This window comes from Episyrphus balteatus, chromosome 1, assembly GCF_945859705.1.
Source record: "Episyrphus balteatus chromosome 1, idEpiBalt1.1, whole genome shotgun sequence".
Classification (NCBI taxonomy): domain Eukaryota; kingdom Metazoa; phylum Arthropoda; class Insecta; order Diptera; family Syrphidae; genus Episyrphus; species Episyrphus balteatus.
The window spans coordinates 14,419,468-14,440,100 of NC_079134.1; the positions used below are offsets into that span (position 1 = coordinate 14,419,468).

At 31.0% G+C, this 20,633-nt stretch overlaps 2 protein-coding genes across 4 annotated transcripts in view; one reads left to right on the forward strand and one right to left on the reverse strand.

Moving 5' to 3' along the window:
- Positions 1 to 19,367, forward strand: part of LOC129918646 (juvenile hormone acid O-methyltransferase) — a 32,846-nt gene extending 13,479 nt beyond the window's left edge. The window contains exons 2-5 of one of the 3 annotated variants that reach the window (XM_055999283.1): positions 5,586 to 5,929; positions 18,289 to 18,699; positions 18,761 to 19,041; positions 19,103 to 19,367. In XM_055999283.1, the coding sequence (XP_055855258.1) occupies positions 18,320 to 18,699; positions 18,761 to 19,041; positions 19,103 to 19,275 (834 nt within the window). In that variant the 5' untranslated portion in view covers positions 5,586 to 5,929; positions 18,289 to 18,319 and the 3' untranslated portion in view covers positions 19,276 to 19,367. Of the gene's footprint in view, positions 1 to 337; positions 936 to 1,004; positions 1,286 to 1,343; positions 1,595 to 5,585; positions 5,930 to 18,288; positions 18,700 to 18,760; positions 19,042 to 19,102 lie in introns of those variants that run through there. The other 2 variants (XM_055999289.1, XM_055999276.1) reach the window with 2 other exon arrangements.
- LOC129918974 (juvenile hormone acid O-methyltransferase-like) lies at positions 7,881 to 8,922 on the reverse strand. Its single transcript, XM_055999749.1, has 3 exons — positions 8,459 to 8,922; positions 8,160 to 8,398; positions 7,881 to 8,116 (listed from the first exon to the last, which is right to left on the reverse strand). The coding sequence occupies exons 1-3, from the start codon at positions 8,854 to 8,856 to the stop codon at positions 7,881 to 7,883; spliced, it is 873 nt and encodes a 290-aa protein (XP_055855724.1). The 5' UTR covers positions 8,857 to 8,922.
- Positions 19,368 to 20,633: the final 1,266 nt, after the last annotated feature.

Consider the following 20,633-nt stretch of genomic DNA (forward strand, 5'->3'; position numbering starts at 1 on the left):
CTTTAACAAATCCCAATACCCATTTGCATATCATTCTCCAAAGTTATGACGAACTTGACACTCAAACTGACCCTACTTCAATATTCTGAATGTTAGACGAACAAGATCTTTTTTTTGTTGTATTCAAAAACAAACTGTTTGTTATTTTCTTTTTGTATTTTTTGTTTTGCTTTGCTGATCCATGATCGGACAATCTTTTTCCGTCTTCATTGTTAAGTTTATCCTATTCTAATTCTAACGACTGTCAAGATCGACATGAGGGACACATTTACACATTTGAGTGATGTATAGATACTTTCCTCCCATTCATTAAATGGATTTAATTTTTTTTTTTTAGTTCCAAATTTGGAATACAACCGAAATAAAAAAAACTAATTTTTCTTTTATGGGGTGGTTTTTAGTTGTTAAGAAATGAGGAGAAAAAAAAAACTTTCTTCTCAGGTGTGAGAAGGCCTGTCATCCGTAAAAGGTATAAAAGCCCGGAACTTTAGTGATCATGAAACCAGAAGTTTTTCGAATTTCCAAACGATCGTGTTATTTCTATCGGGTGTTAGTGTGAACAAAATGAATCAGGCAAAATTATATCTTCGAGCTAACAATGTGCAACGTCACGATGCACAGCAGATCATTCAAGAGTTTTCAAATGTTTTTCAATGGCGTTTGGATGGAAAGGATTCATTACTCGATGTGGGCAGTGGAAGTGGTGATGTTTTAATGGATTTCCTATATCCGGTTGTTCCGAAAGATTTCAAAAAAATTGTCGCTTCCGATATTTCGTCGAAAATGGTGCGCCATGGCAAAAAAACTTATTCTCATATCGACAATGTGGATTTTAAAGTTCTTGATATTGGAACCGAGACGCTGCCAAAAGAATTTATCAATGAATTTGATCATGTTACTTCGTTTTACTGCCTTCATTGGGTTCAAAATCAACGGTAAATATTTTGAAGATACTTTTGAACATTTGAAGTTATTAATTGTGATTTTGTGTAAATATTCAACAGCCAAGCCATAGAAAACATCTACCAAGTTTTAAAACATGATGGAGATTGTCTTTTGGTCTTCCTTGCAACAAATCCAATATTCGATATTTACAATATCGTTTCGTTAAATCCAAAATGGGCGCCATATATGAAGGATGTGACCAGTTTTATATCTCCATTGCATTGTAGTAAGGATCCTGAAACCGAATTCAGTCAGATGTTAGAAGATGCTGGATTTGTTGATATAAGTGTCGAAAGTCGTGATAAAATATTCGCCTACGAAGGTCTTGATAATATTAAGCGTGAGTATCCGAAAAAGTTATTTAATGCGATTTTATATTACTTTCTTTAATTGTACAGAAAATGTTAGAGCAGTGAATCCTTTCATTGAACGCATACCACTTTGGTTGCACGAAGAGTTTCTTGATGATATTGTCAAAACTTCAATTGGACTTAATTTAAAGGAAACCAATAATGATGAATTTAAGTTGATAACGCCGTACAAGTTAATCGTTGCATATGCAAGAAAGTAATCGTTTCTGTGTGTAAAGTATTAGGTTCAATTCATTTTTGTATTTTTGTTTATTTTTAAGCCTATGGATATTATGTAAATAAATATGTATTTTTAATTTAAAAAATTGTAAAAAATTGTTTTTTTTAAATACTTTAAAATATAATCGTTTAATTATTTTTAATTTTAAAGTTGTATTAGGAAAGTGGAAGAGAATACTTTTTTAAAAGTTGTATTAGGAAAGTGGAAGAGAATACTTTTTGCCAGAGTGTAAAAGCAATACAAAAATCCTGCTAACATACAACCTTATTATTCTCAGCCAGTGTAGTGTGAAAACATACTCTCGGAAAGATCTTTTACTGATTTTTCATTGTTTTATAGACTGAACATGTTAAATTTTTGCAATATGATAAAATAAAATTTTAATAAAAAAAGCACGTATACGCTACAGTGAACACGATCAACTTTGGCAAACTTTTGAACTCTTGGGTAGAAAATCGAATACCCTTTCATTTAAAATTAAAAACCGATTAAATAACAGATGAAAAAATATACCTACATTTTTTTTAACGAGTCTTACATAAATATTTATGTGATAGTTTACCCATAGGAAAAAGAAGAAAATAAGAATTTATGCTCAACATAAATAATTTAGGTTTCGAATCGGCAAATGGTCCTTAGATCTTAGGACAAGTTTATGGACAAGTTCAAAAAATAATAAATATAGTTACTTTTCTCGAGACCTAGTAGATGCTTTTTTAGATTATATATTAATGAAAAATACCTATTAATGAAATTCAAAGAATAAGATTATAAATTGATTTTTCAAATATATAAACTTGTTTTTACATTTAATAAAATATTTTTTGTAGATAATTTTGACCACCAAACGAAGTTTCTTGTGTAAAAAGAATTTTTGAAATAAAAATTTAATTGTTAGAGCCGTTTTTTCTTTAAATATTTTTACATGCTCTATAGGTACTGTGACCATATTTCTGGAAGCCAAACCCGGGACGGATAAAAAATTCGTTGGATCGTTTTGAAAATATTGATTTAAAAAAAAAAATTAAAAATTTTTTTTAATGAGTTTTCATAATTCTTCCTTTTTTTGATAAGATTTCCTAAACGATTTTATGGGAGCGTTTTTGTTGAAATCATTTAAGTCGTTTACGAAATCAGAAATCAAGAAAATGGTTTTTTAATATTGTCTGTTAATAACTTCTAAAAAAATATTTTTTTAATCAAATTCGGGAGAGCTGTTTTTTAACATTTTTATTTAAATGGTTTTGAAATTGTAAGGACCTTAACACAATTTTTAACATGTCCTTAAAAGTTTTGAAACTTATCTGGGTTCTTTACTCTTCCATATGTTGTTCTTTATTCGAAAACATTTTTCCTGGTGTAGCAACCTGACAAACAGAAGCTGGAACTAAATAATTGACGAACATTTAAAAAAAACTAAAGCCTAGTTTAGAGAAAAAACGAAAATTTTCATACAAAACCAGCACAACGAAATCGTAAACGAAAATTTTGCTTTTCGTTGCACAGTACGCAGCTTAGGCAACGAAATTCTTACCTGTGCAAGAATATATGGAGAGTTTTTAATCGTTTTTTTACTTTGGAGACTTAAAAAATGTTTCGTTTTGCTTCAGCAGCGTACTAGAAAAATTTTAATTTCCAACCACTGTTTTCTTGTTTTCCGTACAAAGTATTTAAAATATTAAATACAAAAATCAGAGAATGTGCAAATACGGGACAATCACGGGACAAATTACAAAATACGGGACACTTATACGTCCCGGGTTTCTTAAATAAAAACCCGGGACAAGCTGTAGAAATACGGGACAGTCCCGGGTAAACCGGGACGGATGGTCACCGTATCTATAGGGCAAGTATTGGTTTCGTGTAGAAAAAAAAATTCGAGGTATTAATCAAAACCAACATTACGATGATGGAAAAGTTCAAAAATGTGGTTTTCGTCATGCCGTCCGTCGGTCTGTGCGTCTGTGCGTGTGTGCGTCCGAGCTAGGGCCTAAACGGATGGATGGATTTACTTGAAACTTGGTACAGATGATTTTTGCGTAATACCCTAGTTTTTTTAGTTTTTAAATATCTCTTTTTTAATTTTAATTTAATTTTTTAAGTTCATCCTATATGATCAAAGCACAAGTCAATTTTATTCAAAATTTTAAGACATCACTTTGAAGTGTAAAATGTAAAAAAAAAATTTAAAAAAAAAATTTGAAAAAAATGTTTTTTTAACTTTCGATTTTTTTTTTTTTTAATTTTTTTTCTCGACACTAAACAAAATCTTTATTTTCCAATAGATATTTAAGATAAAGATGCTTTGAACTAAAAGAGCAAGTACGTGCGACCCAGTCGTGCATTTTATTTTGTATACATTTATATATATTTTAAAATATTAAAAAAAAAATTGGTTTGCCATTTTAAAGATTTTACATTTATTAAACATTCTTCAAAAATTGTTTTTTCAAGAAATGAACTGCACGAATTAGTCAAACAATCTTTTACCCATAAAAATGTATTAAGTTTCTAAATTGTTTAGAAAATTTATAAATGAAATCGTATTTATGACAAAGACAACATTTTGATACAAGATTCGTAAGGATACCATTTGTACCATAAAATTTCTAGAATCATAGCTTTTTTTTCACAAAATTAAATGTGGAAATAAATCAAGATAAATTACACTGGTTACATTGATACATAATATCAAAAAAAAATATAAATTAAAACAATAAAAATAAATAATCATAAGAAAAAAAATATTTCTGTAAGCACAGTTTTTTAATAGCCCTGTTCCATTGGAGGTGGTAGTTTACTCGTGAGTAGAAATCTTCTACAACAACTACACTTTCGTATCTCCTCGAGTAGAAGATCGTGTGTTATTTGTAGTACCTACTAGATCTACTCATGAGTAAACTACCACCTCCAATGGAACAGGGCTAATAATTTATTTTGGGCTAATAAATTTCGACAGTCAGATTCATAAAAAGGTATTTTATAAGATTGAATAAACTCATCAAACATTTTAATTTAAATTGATTACTATTCTAATGGTCATTAAAAATAAGATGTTATGTTTTTTTATAATTGTTACAAAAACAAAGGCAAAAAGTATTTTGCCCATATGCAAAAGCCTTTCGCTGCATCAAATATTTTAATTGGCTGTATAATGGACTTGATAAATGAAAGTAAAATTTATCAAGTTTTTTTTTTCTAGCATTTCACAAAATTCACTTTCTGAATCTTTGCTCAAAACACAGGGATAATTGGATTTGTTGCAAGGAAAACTAAGAGACAATCTCTATCAATTTTAAGAACCTGATAGAGATATTTTCCAAGGCCTGACTGCGCCGCCGGGAGAAAAAATATATAATTTCTTCGATATAAAAAAATTTAAATATTTACCGCTGATTTTCAACCCAATTAAGGCAGTAAAACGATGTGACATGATCAAATTCACCTATAAGGCTATAAGCTATCTTGGCAGTATTTCGGTGCTAATGTCTAGAATTTTGAACTCTACACTGTCCAAATGAGAATAAGTCTTTTTGCAATGTTGCAACATTTTAGATGAAATATCAGAGCCGAAGAATTTTAAGAAATCCTTTGGTACAATTGGGTATACTAAATCCATTAAAACATCACCACTACCACTACCTACATCCGGTAAAGAGTCCTTGCCATCCAAACGCCATTGTAAAATATTTAAAAATTCTTTAATAACTTGCTTTACATCGCGAAGTTGCATATAATTTGTTCGACAATAAAAGCTTGCTTCGTTCATACCCAAAAGCCACTCTTGGTAGATTAACACGTTATTGGAAATTTAAGAACTTTTGTTTTTAATTTTGAAAATTTTAGGCTTTTAAGGATTCGTTTTCTTATTAAACATAATTCCTTCACATTATATACAATTATTCAATTCAATTATATACAATTACCTATATTAATAATTAAAATGGTTTTTGTTGTGTGTTTAAGTCTTAATTGTTTATGTTATCGATCAATTCGAAACAAATAAAGGACATGCGTCAGCAAATATGTGTCTCATTTCAATTTTTCAGGTTGCAATCGTCAATCGTTTAAATAAAATTAGAATTGGTTAACGATGGCGGGGGAGTTGGAAGAAGCGTGTGCTTCTGTCAGGTGTCAGCTGAACCAACACAAAATTCTTTTCCCTGAAGATCAATGCTCTTCAGGACTGGGACGATATACGAAAATGATCATACAACCGCATCTATACTCTTTCGACTGCAATTATTTATAATTAATCAAAACCAACATAACAAAGATGAAGGTCTTTCCCAAAAATTGAAGGACCCCGGACGTGTCTGTAGAAGGAAAAAAGTGGTTTAGTATAAGAAGTGGCGTAGAAAACAAAGAGTGTTAACGATTTGTATTTATGTGGGTATGTATGTTCCTTTATAACTTCTATTTTACTTATCACTCTTTGACAAAAAAAAAAGTATCGGGAATAGCGTCACGCTCATTCGCTAGTTATAGGATATGCTACATTCTTCAATATGATGCAATCTAGAGGGAAAACTCATGAACTAAAAAAAAATTGAAGTTTGTGTACAACGGCTTTGAGAAAGCAAATATCATGATCATGATGCTCTACAGTAGTAGTAGAACCAAGTCACAAAAAGTGAGTTCGGAGATATAACGAGTTAAAATAAATACGCTACCACTGAATCTTATGATGAATATTTTTTTGAACAAACGGCAATTTGAGTCGAAACACTTTTGGATCAAAATAATGACATAATTTAGTGGAGTCAAACATTGCGCAGATTTGGCACTAGCTTCGGATTTTTTTCTTTTTTCTTTTTTATGACCAATATAATCAATTATTATATAAAAAAGCAATACAAAAACAGGAGGTAAAGCTCAAGGAGAGCTTTTCCATATTGCTTTTCTTAATACTAAAAACGCATATTTTTTTTGGCAAGGATCTTTAATTAACAGATCTGTCAAATTTTACTACAACATTAAATGAGCCTGGATTTATAATCATGATTAATTTGCAAATGCAAATAGTGTTTAGTTTTCCTATTATATTTACCACCCATTTAATAAAAAATGTCCGGGTACTTACTAGTCACTATCAGCGTTACCACTTGCAGAAAAAAAGTCGAAGTAGATTTGAAGAAAAAATGGAAGTAGATTGAGAAAAATTGAAGCAGATTTTAAAATATCCTTTTTTTAATAAAAATCTATGCTAAAAAAAATTATTCTTTTAAATTTATTTAAGTTAAATAATTTATAATTAGTAAAAACAACTAAAACTAATAATTTTAATTCATTCAAACTCCATATTTTCGTTATAAATGAACAATTTTTGACCAAATATTTGGTTTCTGAAAAAAGAAATAGATTTGGCTTAAATTTTGGTAATTTGAAGTAGATTGGAACAGAGATTTTAAAATGAAGTAGATTTCGATATTTTTGTGATGGTGCGAAGTAGGAAGTAGATTTTAATTTTTTTTTGAAAAAAAGGAGTAGATCTACTTCAATTGAAGTAAAGTGGTACCACTGATCACTATATCTTATTAGCAGTAAACTAATTTTAAGTCAATCGTAAATAGTACGTTCAATAAAAAAATTTAATTGAATTGACTTTCAACGCTACATTCCACATTCAAACATTTTATTATAAACTCGTCTGATTAACATCTCAGAATTCTCAGTAAAAAATTATTATTATTATTATTATTATTATTAGTTTATTTAAAGCAATATAAAATTACAGCAAATAAGAAGTTAAAAAGCGTTAACATTGGTAGCCATCAGCTTAAAAATAGTAAAGAAAGATACGCATACGCCACAGTGACCCTGAAAAAATAATAAATGACAAAAAACTACCATGAACTTAAAATTGTGCAGCAATGTCTTGCAAAAGTAGATAAACCTTTACAAAAAAAAATTTCCACTGCCTAAACAGGTGGACGGACTTTCTTCCTTCAAACTTGGTACAGATGAATTTAAAGAAATCTGAATTTTTTGTCTCGCTTAGAAGGGATAACGTTTTCAAAGGTATTGCAATTTAATAGAATTGGCTTTGATTCTGGATAGAATAGTTTTTCTATTTTCCTTGGTAACAACTTAGCAGATTTTAGTCTAATATCAAATAAGACTAGAGTCTTCTTATAAAACTAAACAAAATAAAATGTTTTTTTTTTTTTTTCTGGAAAGTTCTTAATTTGATTAAGAACTTAACGGTATATATACCGTCTGGTACCGGAAAGCATTTCAAAAGTAAACAAAATGTTAATAAAGTAATACCTTTTTGTTTTTATTTATTAGATTTCTCTTAAAATTATATAAATTTAAATATTTTCTTATAACTTTCATACATCTTATAACTTTCTCGCATAAGCAACAATCAACTTATACGTTGCTATACATCCAGGATTACCATTATTCGATTCATTTCCTAACTCGATTGCAGTATGAATGATTTCATCCAAAATCTCTTCATGCATCTCAACAGGCACCCGATGAATAAAAGGGTTCACTGCTCTGTAAGTATCTGTACAATAAACAAAGAAAGAAGATATTACATAGTGCAGCAATTCATTCGAATAGTTACTCACTTTTCATTTCTTCGAAATCTTCATGATCAAATATTTTATATCGTTCTGCGACCTTTACATCAACGAATCCAGCATCTTTGAGTATTTCACTAAATTCGGATCTAGGATCCTTGCTTCGAAATAATGGAGAATAGTAATTCTTGATATTTTTCATATAAGGTGCCCATTTTGGATTCAACGAAACAATATCGTAAGTTTCATTTATTGAATGGGTTGAAAGAAAAACTAGAAAACAATCTCCACCACTTTTTAACAATCGGTAGATATTATCCACAGCCAATCTATTAGGCGAAAACCGTTATTATATCTTGTAATTTCAGTCGAAAATTTGATCTGCTTACCGTTGATTCTGAACCCAATGGATGCTATAAAACGAGGTAACATGATCAAATTCACCAATTAACTCTTTTGGCAATATTTCCGTTCCAATATCCAAAACTTTAAACTTCACATTTTCACTTTGAGAATAATTCCTTTTGCAATGTTCTACCATTTCTGAGGAAATATCTGTTCCAACGAGTTTTGTGAAATTCTTTGGCAAAAGCGGGTAAATGAAATCCATTAAAACATCACCAGACCCAGTACCCAAATCGATCAATGAGTCTTTCTCGTCCAAACGCCATTGCAAAACACTCAATAACTCTTTAATAATTTGCTGAGCATCGTATCGTTGCACTCTATTAGCAACACTGTAATATTTTGGTTTGATTACAACCTGTCGTGCATCGTGATGTTGCATATTATTAGATCGACAGTAAAGACTTTTCCGAACCCACAGTCACTCCTGATAGATAAGCACGTTTGGAAATCCAATAACTTTTGGTTCTAATTTTGAAAATTTGAAGCTTTTAAAGGTTTTCTTTTTCTCAATATAAAATTATTGAACTGGGTTTTTTTATTTTTCTATATATCAATGATGATGTGGTCTAAACAAATAAGCGACTTGCATTCACCCAACATGTGTCAGCAAACATGCCCCTCTTCCATATTTACTTGCGATATAGTTACTATAGAGCAAGTTTTAGGTTTCATAAAAAAAATCGAACTCATACGATAACTCAAAATGTTAGAATTTTGTTGGTGTACATAAAAAATTATTTTTTCAAAAAAGGATCCAACGATTTTCAATTTTTTTTTTAAATTTTAAATACCTACTTTTTTAAAGAAATTTTATAGTTTTTGGAAATTCCTTAAAAGCTTTAACTTTAGATTTATTTTTATAACAAGAACAAGTTTGTGCGACTCAGTTATGCATTTAATTTTAGGTTTCAATCGTCAATTGTTTAAATATTTAAATATTTTTAAACGATGGACGGGGAGCTGAAAGAAGCTTGTGCTTCTTTCAGTTGTCAGCTGAACCAACACAAAATTTTTTGTATGGGTTATTTTCAGTCAAGATCAATGCTCAGCGGAAGGAAGTGGTTAACGCTATTTTAGATCTATTAAAATAGCACCAAAACTCTAATGCTCATTACGTTCAACTATGCCCACCCAACATTTTTTAAATATTTATATAAGCTTGAGCAGTGTGTTATTATTTGTAACTTAACAACTAGTATGTCGAAGAAAAATAAAATCCACGACTGGGTGTCATACGAAGTACTTGCTCTTATGTTTAAAAAAAAATAATTTAAATTTATGTTATTACATAATTAATTTTAGAGAAATGTAAAAAGAAAAAACGTTTTTTAAATGGTGTGAATTAGGGTTTCACTGGATTTTCACTTCTTGCATAATTTAAATGTTTTTTGTAGAGAAAATGCACTTCACATTCAACATTCAGTTAACAATTTCAATTTTGAACATTTTGAGCTTATGATTGAAAAAAAAAATCTTCTTGTGAACGCCTAAGTAGCAGAAATGGGGAATAAGAAGATAACATTTTCACCTTGGTTAATTTTTGACACAAGCAATGTGTATAAAATAAGTTTAAATGTACCCAAGGCATTCGATTTTTTCTGCCCTGCTCGATTTCACTAGTCAAAAAGTTTTATTTTTATAGGAATCAAAGTTAGTTTTTTGTGCGTTGAGCTCGAATCCAAAGTTAGAAAAATTCTATCACATTAGGTTTTTGACATATCACCATGTCAAAACATCACAAAAATAGTGTTTTGGACGTTCAAAATTCAATATCTCAAAAACTTTGCATGTTTGAGCTATTCTAATACTAGATTCAAATTAAGAAGGTCAAAGGCAATTACAAACGTATAATTTGGTTTCTATGGAAAATTATTTTTCGCCAATGTTACTGTCATTTAGGGAAAAATCAATCTTTAAAATTGTTTTTTTGTTGTTTTTTTTTTTAAATTTTTCTCAATATTTTCTAAAACAAAAGTAAACTTAGTAATAAAAGGTTTTAATCTAAATAATTGCATTCCAAACTTTTCAAAAACCAAAAATTTTTTTTTTCTCAAATTAAATTCGTCAAAAATTAACTTTTTGCTCAAAAAACATTTTTAGTAGATAGAAAACATAACAAAGTAATTTTTAACCAAGTTTTGTTAAAATATAACTATTTTTGTAAAAGATAAAAATAAAAAATCAAAAAATCATTTTTTTTTAATATTTTTGAGGTTTGAGTAAAAGTTGTAGACATTTATACTATCTACAACTTTTGCATTTAACTTTTTTCGATAGGAGGTCCAATTTTTGACAGAAATTGTAAAAAAACACGATTTTTGACACCCACCCCACTTTTCCGCCCACCCACCCCCTTTCCCCCAATTTGTTTGTGGCCAATTCATTTTTCCACTTTCATATACCATTTATCCTAAATTTTCCCACCATCCTTATGCTGCTGATAATTTTTTCAACTTTTGGCCCTCTGAAAACCGGATTGGCACTGGTCCATCATCCTGATCACTGCTGTAGAGAAAGCTAAAATTTTTATGACGGGTTAATAAAAATAAAATGCACGACTGGGGTCGCACGTACTTGCTCTTTCAGTTCAAAACGCTTTTATGTTAGTCTACTTGTAGATTTTAAAAGCTGGCTCTAAATTAAAAACAAAAAATGATATTGGGGAAGAGTCGATTTTTAGGGCAAAATTTTGTTAAATGAAAAAATTTTTTTTTGTTGTTTGACTTTTTTGAGAAAAAATAAAAATGCAGTTTTATTGCCACTGCTTTAAATATTACGTTTACAAAGTTTAATCAAAGTCGTTAGAGCCGTTTTCGAGAGATATAAAAAAAAAAACAAAAAAAAAAACCAACTTTCAGAATTCCACAAAAATCATCTGTAGCAAATTTGAAGACAATCCGTCCACCCGTTTAGGCTGTGGAAATGTGTACAGATGGACGCACAGACGCACAGACGCACAGACGGACGGACGGAATTGCGAGACCCACATTTTCGGAATTCTCCATCATCGTAATGTTGGTTTTGATTAAAACCTCAATTTTTTTTTCGACACGAAACCAATACTTGCCCTATATCTAGAGCAAGTAAGAAATAACATTTGTATGGGTTTAAAAATTTTCCAAAATGTTTTAAAATAAAATTTTGGTATGGTTTTGAAGAAATTTTTTTTCAACATATTTAAACAAAATCATTTATTCATTTTGAAAAAAATAATTGAAGTATTTTAAAAAAATTAAGAATTTATATTTTTGAATATGAAAATTTTCAAAATACCTAAGGTTCCATGACAGGTACCGTTCATAATGGCTCAAAAAATGTTATTTTCATTTCAAAAGTAGGCCCTTTGGGTTGTTTTTGAGAAAAAAACGTTAATTTTGACTGTAGGGAATGTCCCAAAACTCATAACTACCAAGTTTGAAGAGAAATAGAGGAAAACAGACTTTCTAGACTCACTTTCTTCGCATTCTCCATTATCGCAATGTTATCCTTTATTGCTATCTCGATTCTCGAGTTCTATTTTTTTTACGAATCTTTAACTTTCTATGCTCTAAAGTAGGTACCTAATCGCAAGTAAAAACTGTCAAAAAATTTCACAAAACTTAACTTTTCAGCGTACACACTACACAGCTGTTTGTTGGTTTATTTTATGTACATAGATTACGCTACCGCCGCGCCGACCCGGCGAACATTCTAATGTCTCAGAATAAATACCTTAAAAAAAATTCTAATTGAAAAAAATCATCACTGAACGGAAATTCCAGGGCAGAGAGTTTTTTGGTTTCCTTGATTCCTTAATGTATCTCTTGACTTTTTGTTTTTTGAGCATTGCTAAAAATAAATTGACGATAAGCAATCGAATAGGTGAAATTAATAAAAAATGTTTTCACAGAACCAGAATAGACCCCCTTAAAGAGATTCGTTCAAAAATACAAAACCCTTAAATTTGCGTTTCTGAAATTCTTCAACATTGAACTTGAACTTTGAAAGCAAACAAAATTTAAAACTGTAAAAAAACACAAAATTCATTTAAAATTTTTTTACAATGAAACAAAAATATTATTCAAATACATATTTTATTTCTGAATATCTTTTTGTCAAAAACAAACAATGTGAGTTTGTGAATAGGAAGCAAAGTTCATCAACCTACCTTAAGCTTAAAAAAAGAAACTTACACATTTTAGGCAAGGAAAAAAAAAACATCAATTCCATTGCCACTAATCTATTCCATACGTTTCTTAACAAGAATTTTGAAAGTCTTCTTTTGTAATCCCACAAGAGAAAAAAGGAAGATATCTTATTTTAGTTTCGTTTTCTGGGAATGGGTCAATGCACTTTAGTTTGTGGAAGCTCCAGAAAGATACATTTTTTTTCTTTTCATCTGCCCGCACAAGTTGAAGTTCTGGAATATCCAAAGTATCCATCAATCAACTAGAGCTCCAACACCCAAAATAGCCATCATTATAGAAATGATATTTTTCATTTCAATTCAAATCCCCATTTTTCAGTTCCGAAAACTCTATCAGAGATGAAAATAGATGCAGCTCTGTGATTATGTGATTATGTACATCTTCTATCTCAGGTGTTCTTTTAAATACAAAAATCTAACAAAAAAAAAAAAAAAAAAAAAAATGAATACAAAAATAAAACTTTTTAATACGATTTTAATTAAAAAACATTTTAATAAATTTTCCATGTTTGAGGATTGAGGAATCAGAAATATTTATACACACAAACAAATACATCTAGACCAACTGTTGTATCCTTCTATTTCTTCTGAGTTTCCATAGAAAACCATAACGAGAACGACCACCAACAACAACAACAACGATATAGTAATTACTCCACAACAATATTTTAACGCCCTTTGTTTTCTTCCTGTTGTGCAATTATAATCCTTGGGAAATTTATTTACATTTTACTAAGCAAAGCAATATGAGATAGGCATAAATCACAAACGAAAATAAATATAAATGTAAAAAAGGATGGAAAAAACATTAAGGAAATTCTCGTATTATAAAGAAGAATAGAGGTAGGTATTCATAAAATTCTTCTTTTCTTATTTATTTCATTTTTGCATTAAATATAGAATTTATAAGAATTAAACTCGAAACCCCATACAAATAAAGGCGGAAAGCTATTATTTTTTTGGGAAATTATCCTTTATGAGCTTATTTTGGAATAAGAAAATAATATTTGAAGGACTCCCGGTGGCTATTAGTAATGAAAAGATATTTTATAGAAATACATGTATGTAAATAAAATCGAAAAAAGTTTTTAAGGAGTTTTCCAGAAAATCTTGAAAAGGAACTATTTAAAAAAACTTAGGAATTTCTAATAGGATTTCTATAAAAATTGACTTTTTTTTTATTTTGATGAAAGAAAAATACCAAATTGATCTTATTTCAATCACAAAAGTTTTTAATAACGTTTAAAAAACAATTAGGTATTACTTCCGTTTAAAAAAAAAAACATGTAAGTAACGGTAAAACTTTTTTTAATTTGTCACAATTTTAACAACTTTGTTTAAAATCATAGATTAAAAAAAAAGAAAAATAAAATAATAAAAAACTACAATGATAAAAAAAAAATAAAATATTTAATTATTCGTTTAACTAAAATATACTTTTCGAATAGATTTTTATTATTCTAAATTCAAATCCGGATAAAAAAAAATACTGTGACCATCACGTTTCGAAGATACAAATTTTCCATTTTATCATGTTTTTTTTTAAGATTTAATTTTAAACATAGTTGGCATCAATATACATAACCCCAAATATTAATTTTTGTTTGAGAAATAAATAGGAGAGATTTTGTGCTAATTTAAAAAAGAATCCATTAATAATGTATAAAGAGGTCTAAAAGTGTTTTTACTACTTTGGATTTTTTTTGAATTTTTTCAAAAATTTTTGAAATAGACCGATCTAACACCTTTCTGACATGAATTAAGCTAAATTTCTGGGTTGTATAGGTACTGTTTCTAAAAAGAAAATCATATTTGAACCCCATTTTGAATAACAGAAAGTTGGCAGTTTTTTCGTACTCTCCATATAATAATGTCTTTCAGTGTACCAAATTTCTTCAGGAGATGGCATTGCAAATAATTTTTGACGTCAAAAATCAAGAAAGGCAAAACGTGTGCCGCGCCCGGTGTGGTGATTGAGAGACGTTATTGTTTCAGTTATTGATCTTCCATCACCTATCATTTTAAAAACGCCGATTTTGTATTTAGCCCAGGGAAATTAGTAAATTAAATCGCATTTTCGCGGGACAAAATTTTTTTCATGGAATGTGTTCGGGTGGTTGTCCTTATCATAAAAGTCAATTTGTTGGGATAATTGGAGGTTGGGAACAGCCGCCATCTTGGAAAAGAGATTGGTATCGTTTTTATTGAATAGCTCCATTGTTATTCATTTTAACAAAAACTGACAAAGGTAAGACTTATTAACAATAAAATTATCTAAAAACTCAGATACAAAACAATTCCGTGAGTTGATTAAATAAAATTTTATAGTTGGTCAAAGTGCGTGTTTGTATCGCAAGGTTGGGGAAAAATGACATTTTTTCATATATCTGACGAACTTTTGATTTGTTTGGATAAATCTGCAAAAATGAATTATAGTATTTATAATTATCTATAAAATGAGACCACAATCGTTATTGTGACCATCATATTTTAGAAGTAATCTAACTCCGAAACTCTCCATGTACTAGTCAAAAGTGAGAAAAAAGCTAGTTTTTTGCTAGTAGGCCGAGCAAATTTTGGGAGTAGAGGTACAACCAAAATATAAGTACGCAGTTTTGCAGCCATACGCGTCTTAATATCGATTTCAAATGTCTGACAACTCTAATTTTGTGCTTTATACGGTTTTCGGGGGGTTAAATAACTTAACTTTTCCACTTAATGTGAATGGGCTAAATTTATACTATTTCCAATTATAAATATAAAAGCTGATGCTCTATCATTTTTCCTAAATCTGGACACCTCAATCTCTGCGATCGGATTAATAGAACTCACGATATAAGCTTTTTTAACTAACCATATCACGCTTTTCAATTCAAATAAACAAACAAAATCTAAACAAAAAAGCCTCTAAAACCATAATCGCATCAACGGCTTATATCTTGAGTTCTATTGGTCACATCCTCAAGATTGGGGTGTTCAGATTTAGGAATAATAATAGAGCATCAGCTTGTATATTTATAATTTCAAATAGTATAAATTTAGCCCATTCACATTAACTGGAAAACTTACGTTATTTAACCCCCCGAAAACCGTATAAAGCACAAAATTAGAGTTGTCAGACATTTGAAATCGATATTAAGACGCGTATGGCTGCAAAACTGCGTACTTATATTTTGGTTGTACCTCTACTCCCAAAATTTGCTCGGCCTACTAGCAAAAAACTAGCTTTTTTCTCACTTTTGACTAGTACATGGAGAGTTTCGGAGTTAGATTACTTCTAAAATATGATGGTCACAATAACGATTGTGGTCTCATTTTATAGATAATTATAAATACTATAATTCATTTTTGCAGATTTATCCAAACAAATCAAAAGTTCGTCAGATATATGAAAAAATGTCATTTTTCCCCAACCTTGCGATACAAACACGCACTTTGACCAACTATAAAATTTTATTTAATCAACTCACGGAATTGTTTTGTATCTGAGTTTTTAGATAATTTTATTGTTAATAAGTCTTACCTTTGTCAGTTTTTGTTAAAATGAATAACAATGGAGCTATTCAATAAAAACGATACCAATCTCTTTTCCAAGATGGCGGCTGTTCCCAACCTCCAATTATCCCAACAAATTGACTTTTATGATAAGGACAACCACCCGAACACATTCCATGAAAAAAATTTTGTCCCGCGAAAAATGCGATTTAATTTACTAATTTCCCTGGGCTAAGTTCCTTCATGGCTGTCTTGGAGATGGTGTACCATACTGGAAAGCTGTAGGCAATGATTGGTCGCAGAAGCTGATTGTAGATCAAGAGTTTCGGTGGTTGACTCAATTCTGTTCTTCTTTTCATCAGAGGGTGAAGGCGATGGAAAGCAAAGTTGGCTTTTTTGAGGACCAAACGGGAGTGATTGTTGAATCTGAGGAGCTCGTTAAAGTTGATTCCCAAGTACTTGGCGTTGCGTTTGGCTGGCAATCTAGTTCCATCTGGAAGTGTCAATGTGATGCTTCTACAGCTTCCAGCCGATCGACTGCCTCTTCCTCCTGATCGTCTAAGGCACAGTAGTTCCGACTTGGATGAGTTTATTCGGATACCCCATTTACTGTAGAACTCATACAGTTTCCGAATGTGAGCTTCGACTTTCCTGGCAGCTATTGTTGGCGAGATGGACTTGCAGTAAGTGAGTGAATCGTCCGCGTAAAGCAGGTTCTCGCACTCACTTGCAGGTGGTTGGTCTGACGTCAGGATGCTGTAAAGGAAGGGGCCAAGTTTGGATCCTTGAGCAACTCCAGCTCTAATGACTTTCATTGGTGATTTCCGATCCTCCACTTGCACAAAAAAGTTTCTGGAAGAGAGAAAAGAAAAAATAATTTTAATTAGTGCCAAAGGAAAGCCTAGTAAATGAAGTTTATGGATAAGAGCATCTATCCATACGCTGTCAAAGGCTTTTTCGACATCCAAAAAGCATGCGACAGTAACTTGATTGTTGTTTAAAGCTGAGGTGATGTCTTGGTGGAACTTCATGAGCGGATGCAGTGTGGAGTGCTTCTCCCGAAAACCAAACTGCATGTCTGGGATGATGTTGTTATCGCATGCAGAACTTCTTCAGCTTCCTTAGTGTCAGCTCTTCCAAGAGCTTACTAAGATTGTTGAGAAGAGAGATTGGCCTGTAATTGGAGATGATGTTCCTAGCACCTTTCTTAGGAATCGCCACAATTCTTGCAGTTTTCCATTTCTGTGGGAAGTAGCAGTTGTTTATGCAGTTGTTGAGGATGATAGCTAAGAAGATTATCACTTTTTGCGGGAGCCTCTTTATGATGAAGTTGGAGATACCATCCGGTCCAGCTGATTTTTTCAGTTTGGATAGGTTAATTATTTCGGCAATCTCTTCTGGGGTACTCAGGTTTAGGCTGTCAGTTGGTTCACTTGCAGGATTGGAGTCGCTGAATGTTGCTTTATCGATGTTAGGTAATAAGGTCCTTTGGATGGATGCTTCGACTTCCATCTAAGAAGACCGGGACTACAGAAGGGTTCGGTGTGAAGTTACTTTCGAAGTGGACTGCAAATGCTTCTGCTTTTTCCTGCGATGTCGTTGCTTCTCCATTGTTGGTATTTATGACTTCCGGGATTGGTGACTTCTGACCGACGATTCGGTTGTTGTTCTTGAAGGCATCAGGCCCGGGCTTTATTGACTGTAGTCTCTTCTGGAATTGTGTGTTGTTGAAGTGCTGAATGGAGTTTCGCAGCATGATATTGGTGCATTGAAGTTCACTCCACAGCTACTAAAATAGCATTGGTTCCATCACTTTGGAGTTGTTGATTGTTATTTGGAAAATTAGATTGAACATTAGAAATCTGATTTTTCTTAAGACCAAATCTTAATATTTTCTTAAAAACAGATAACTGACACAGCACGAATATTGAAAAATAAATTAGACTAAACGGATAAGACAATCTATCCCGTTTGATTAGATAGATATTCATCTAACTATAATGACTTTCTAAAATTTTAAAGTTTTAATTTTTAATCAGAATATTTGATAAGATTAAAATACACATAAATCCTCAACATAGAAAAACACAACTCATTTAAAATTCGCGTCTACATTAAGGATCACAACAGTCTTCTTCCAGAAACTATTGATTTTTCAAACATGAAGGTTACGATCCAACCAAAATATTACAGTGTGGCAAACAGAGTTCAACGATACGATGCAGAGGAGATTGTTAAAGAGTTTTCGAGTGTTTTGAAATGGCGTTTGGATGGAAAAGACTCATTGATCGATTTGGGTACTGGTTCTGGTGATGTTTTAATGGATTTTATTTACCCGCTTATGCCAAAGAATTTCACAAAACTCGTTGGAACAGATATTTCTTCAGAAATGGTTAAACATTGCGAAAAAAATTATTCTCAAAGTGAAAATGTGAAGTTTAAAGTTCTTGATATCGGAACGGAAAATTTGCCAAAAGAGTTAATTGGTGAATTTGATCATGTTACCTCGTTTTATAGTATTCATTGGGTTCAAAATCAACGGTAAGCAGATCAAGTTTTCGACTGAAATTATACGATATTAAAACGGTTTTTCATCTAATAGACTAGCCGCGGATAATGTCTACCGATTGCTAAAAAGTGGTGGAGATTGTTTACTGGTTTTTCTTTCAACTCATTCAATAAATGAAACTTATGATATTGTTTCGTTGAATCCAAAATGGGCTCCTTATATGAAGGATATCAAGAATTACTATTCTCCACTATTTCGCAGCAAAGATCCCAGAAGTGAATTTAGTAAAATACTTGAAGATACTGGATTCGTTGATGTAAGAGTCGAAGAGCGATATAAAATATTTGATCATGAAGATTTCGAAGAAATGAAAAGTAAGTCACCATTCGAATGAATTGAACTATGTAATATCTTCTTTCTTTGTTTATTTTACAGATACTTACAGAGCAGTGAACCCATTCCTTCATCGTGTGCCTGTTGAAATGCATGAAGAGATTTTAGATGAAATTATTCATACTGCAATCAAGATAGGAAATAAATCGAATAATGGTAATATTGGATGTATAGCAACGTATAAGTTGATCGTTGCTTATGCGAGAAAGGGATAGTTTTTACTAAAAACTTTTTAGAATAAGAGAGTATAACAGAGTACATTGTAATTCAACGTAACGTCATAGATTTTTTTTAAATTCGGAGTCGAATGAAGAATAGTAAAATTTATTAGAAAATTATATTTTTGGTTTCAAGAAAAAATAAATATTCAATTTTATTGATCATATCAAGGCTTGGCCACACCGGAGGGTATGCGGTAGCGGTACGGGTAGAGGTAACGGTACTTGTATGAAAAAAATTCCAAACTGACATATCAACGTTCAGATGTGGAATTTTTTTCATACAAATATCGTTACCGCTACCCGTACCTCTACCGCATACCCTCCGGTGTGGCCAAGCCTTCATGCTTTTAAAATCTTTATGTAAAAACATAGTTGGCAAAACTATAACGCCAATATAGTAAATAGGAAAGATGTCAAAATTTTGCCTAGGTATATAAAAATCCGAAAATAGCATAATAAATGTTTCAAAAGTATATTTACTAATTTGTTTTCTAAGGAGCACAGCGAGTTTCACAACTTTAGACTGGAGGAAAAAAAAAAATTGGGGGAAAAACGCCTTCATTGATAAGACCATGGTAGCGTAGCTGACTTTTGAACTTAAAAAATCTAAAAAGTCAGTGCCCGAATAAGGTCCGGCTATCAAAGCTAATTGGGCACAATGGGATACGACTTATATTCAAAAGGGAGTACTCATCAGCAAATGGGCATAGGCGTATGCGGACAGAAAATGCCATACAGCTTGTCTCAGTCAAAGGTTTAAGACGTTGTTAAAGAGATGCACGACCCGATGAAAGTTCTGAACAAGAAACGAAACGGATTCTACGGTGAAACTTCTAAAACATCAACTTTATCATGTGCCCTTAAAACTCACCAAGTTTCAGGAAAAAAGATTGCTTCTTCAACCAGATAAACTAGCTATAACAAGCGTCAAAATGTCAACAGCATCTTCCCTTCTTATTTCCTGATGTAGCAGTAAATTATTTCTAAAAGGGTTTGGTAAAAGGTATAACATTTAAAAAATTCAAATTATCGATAATGTTATTGATAGTAATTTGTCTGGGCTTTTTTGTTGATGTTGTTTTTTTCATTAGTCTAAGCGTGTTAGATTAATTGTTTTGATTTTTTTTTTTATTAATTTAATGTTACCTATCACTTTCAAATCTTTTTATGTTGTAGTTTGCTTTTTTATCAAATTCCGATCTAAGATAGTTTTCTTGATCATTTTTTTAAAACTCTATTATAAAATCAATAACAAATTGAAGTGCACTAAAAAATAATTAAAGATTAATTTTTAAGGGGTGCCGTCGATACGGCTAACGGAATTTTCGATGATGTTTACATGACCTTTGTAC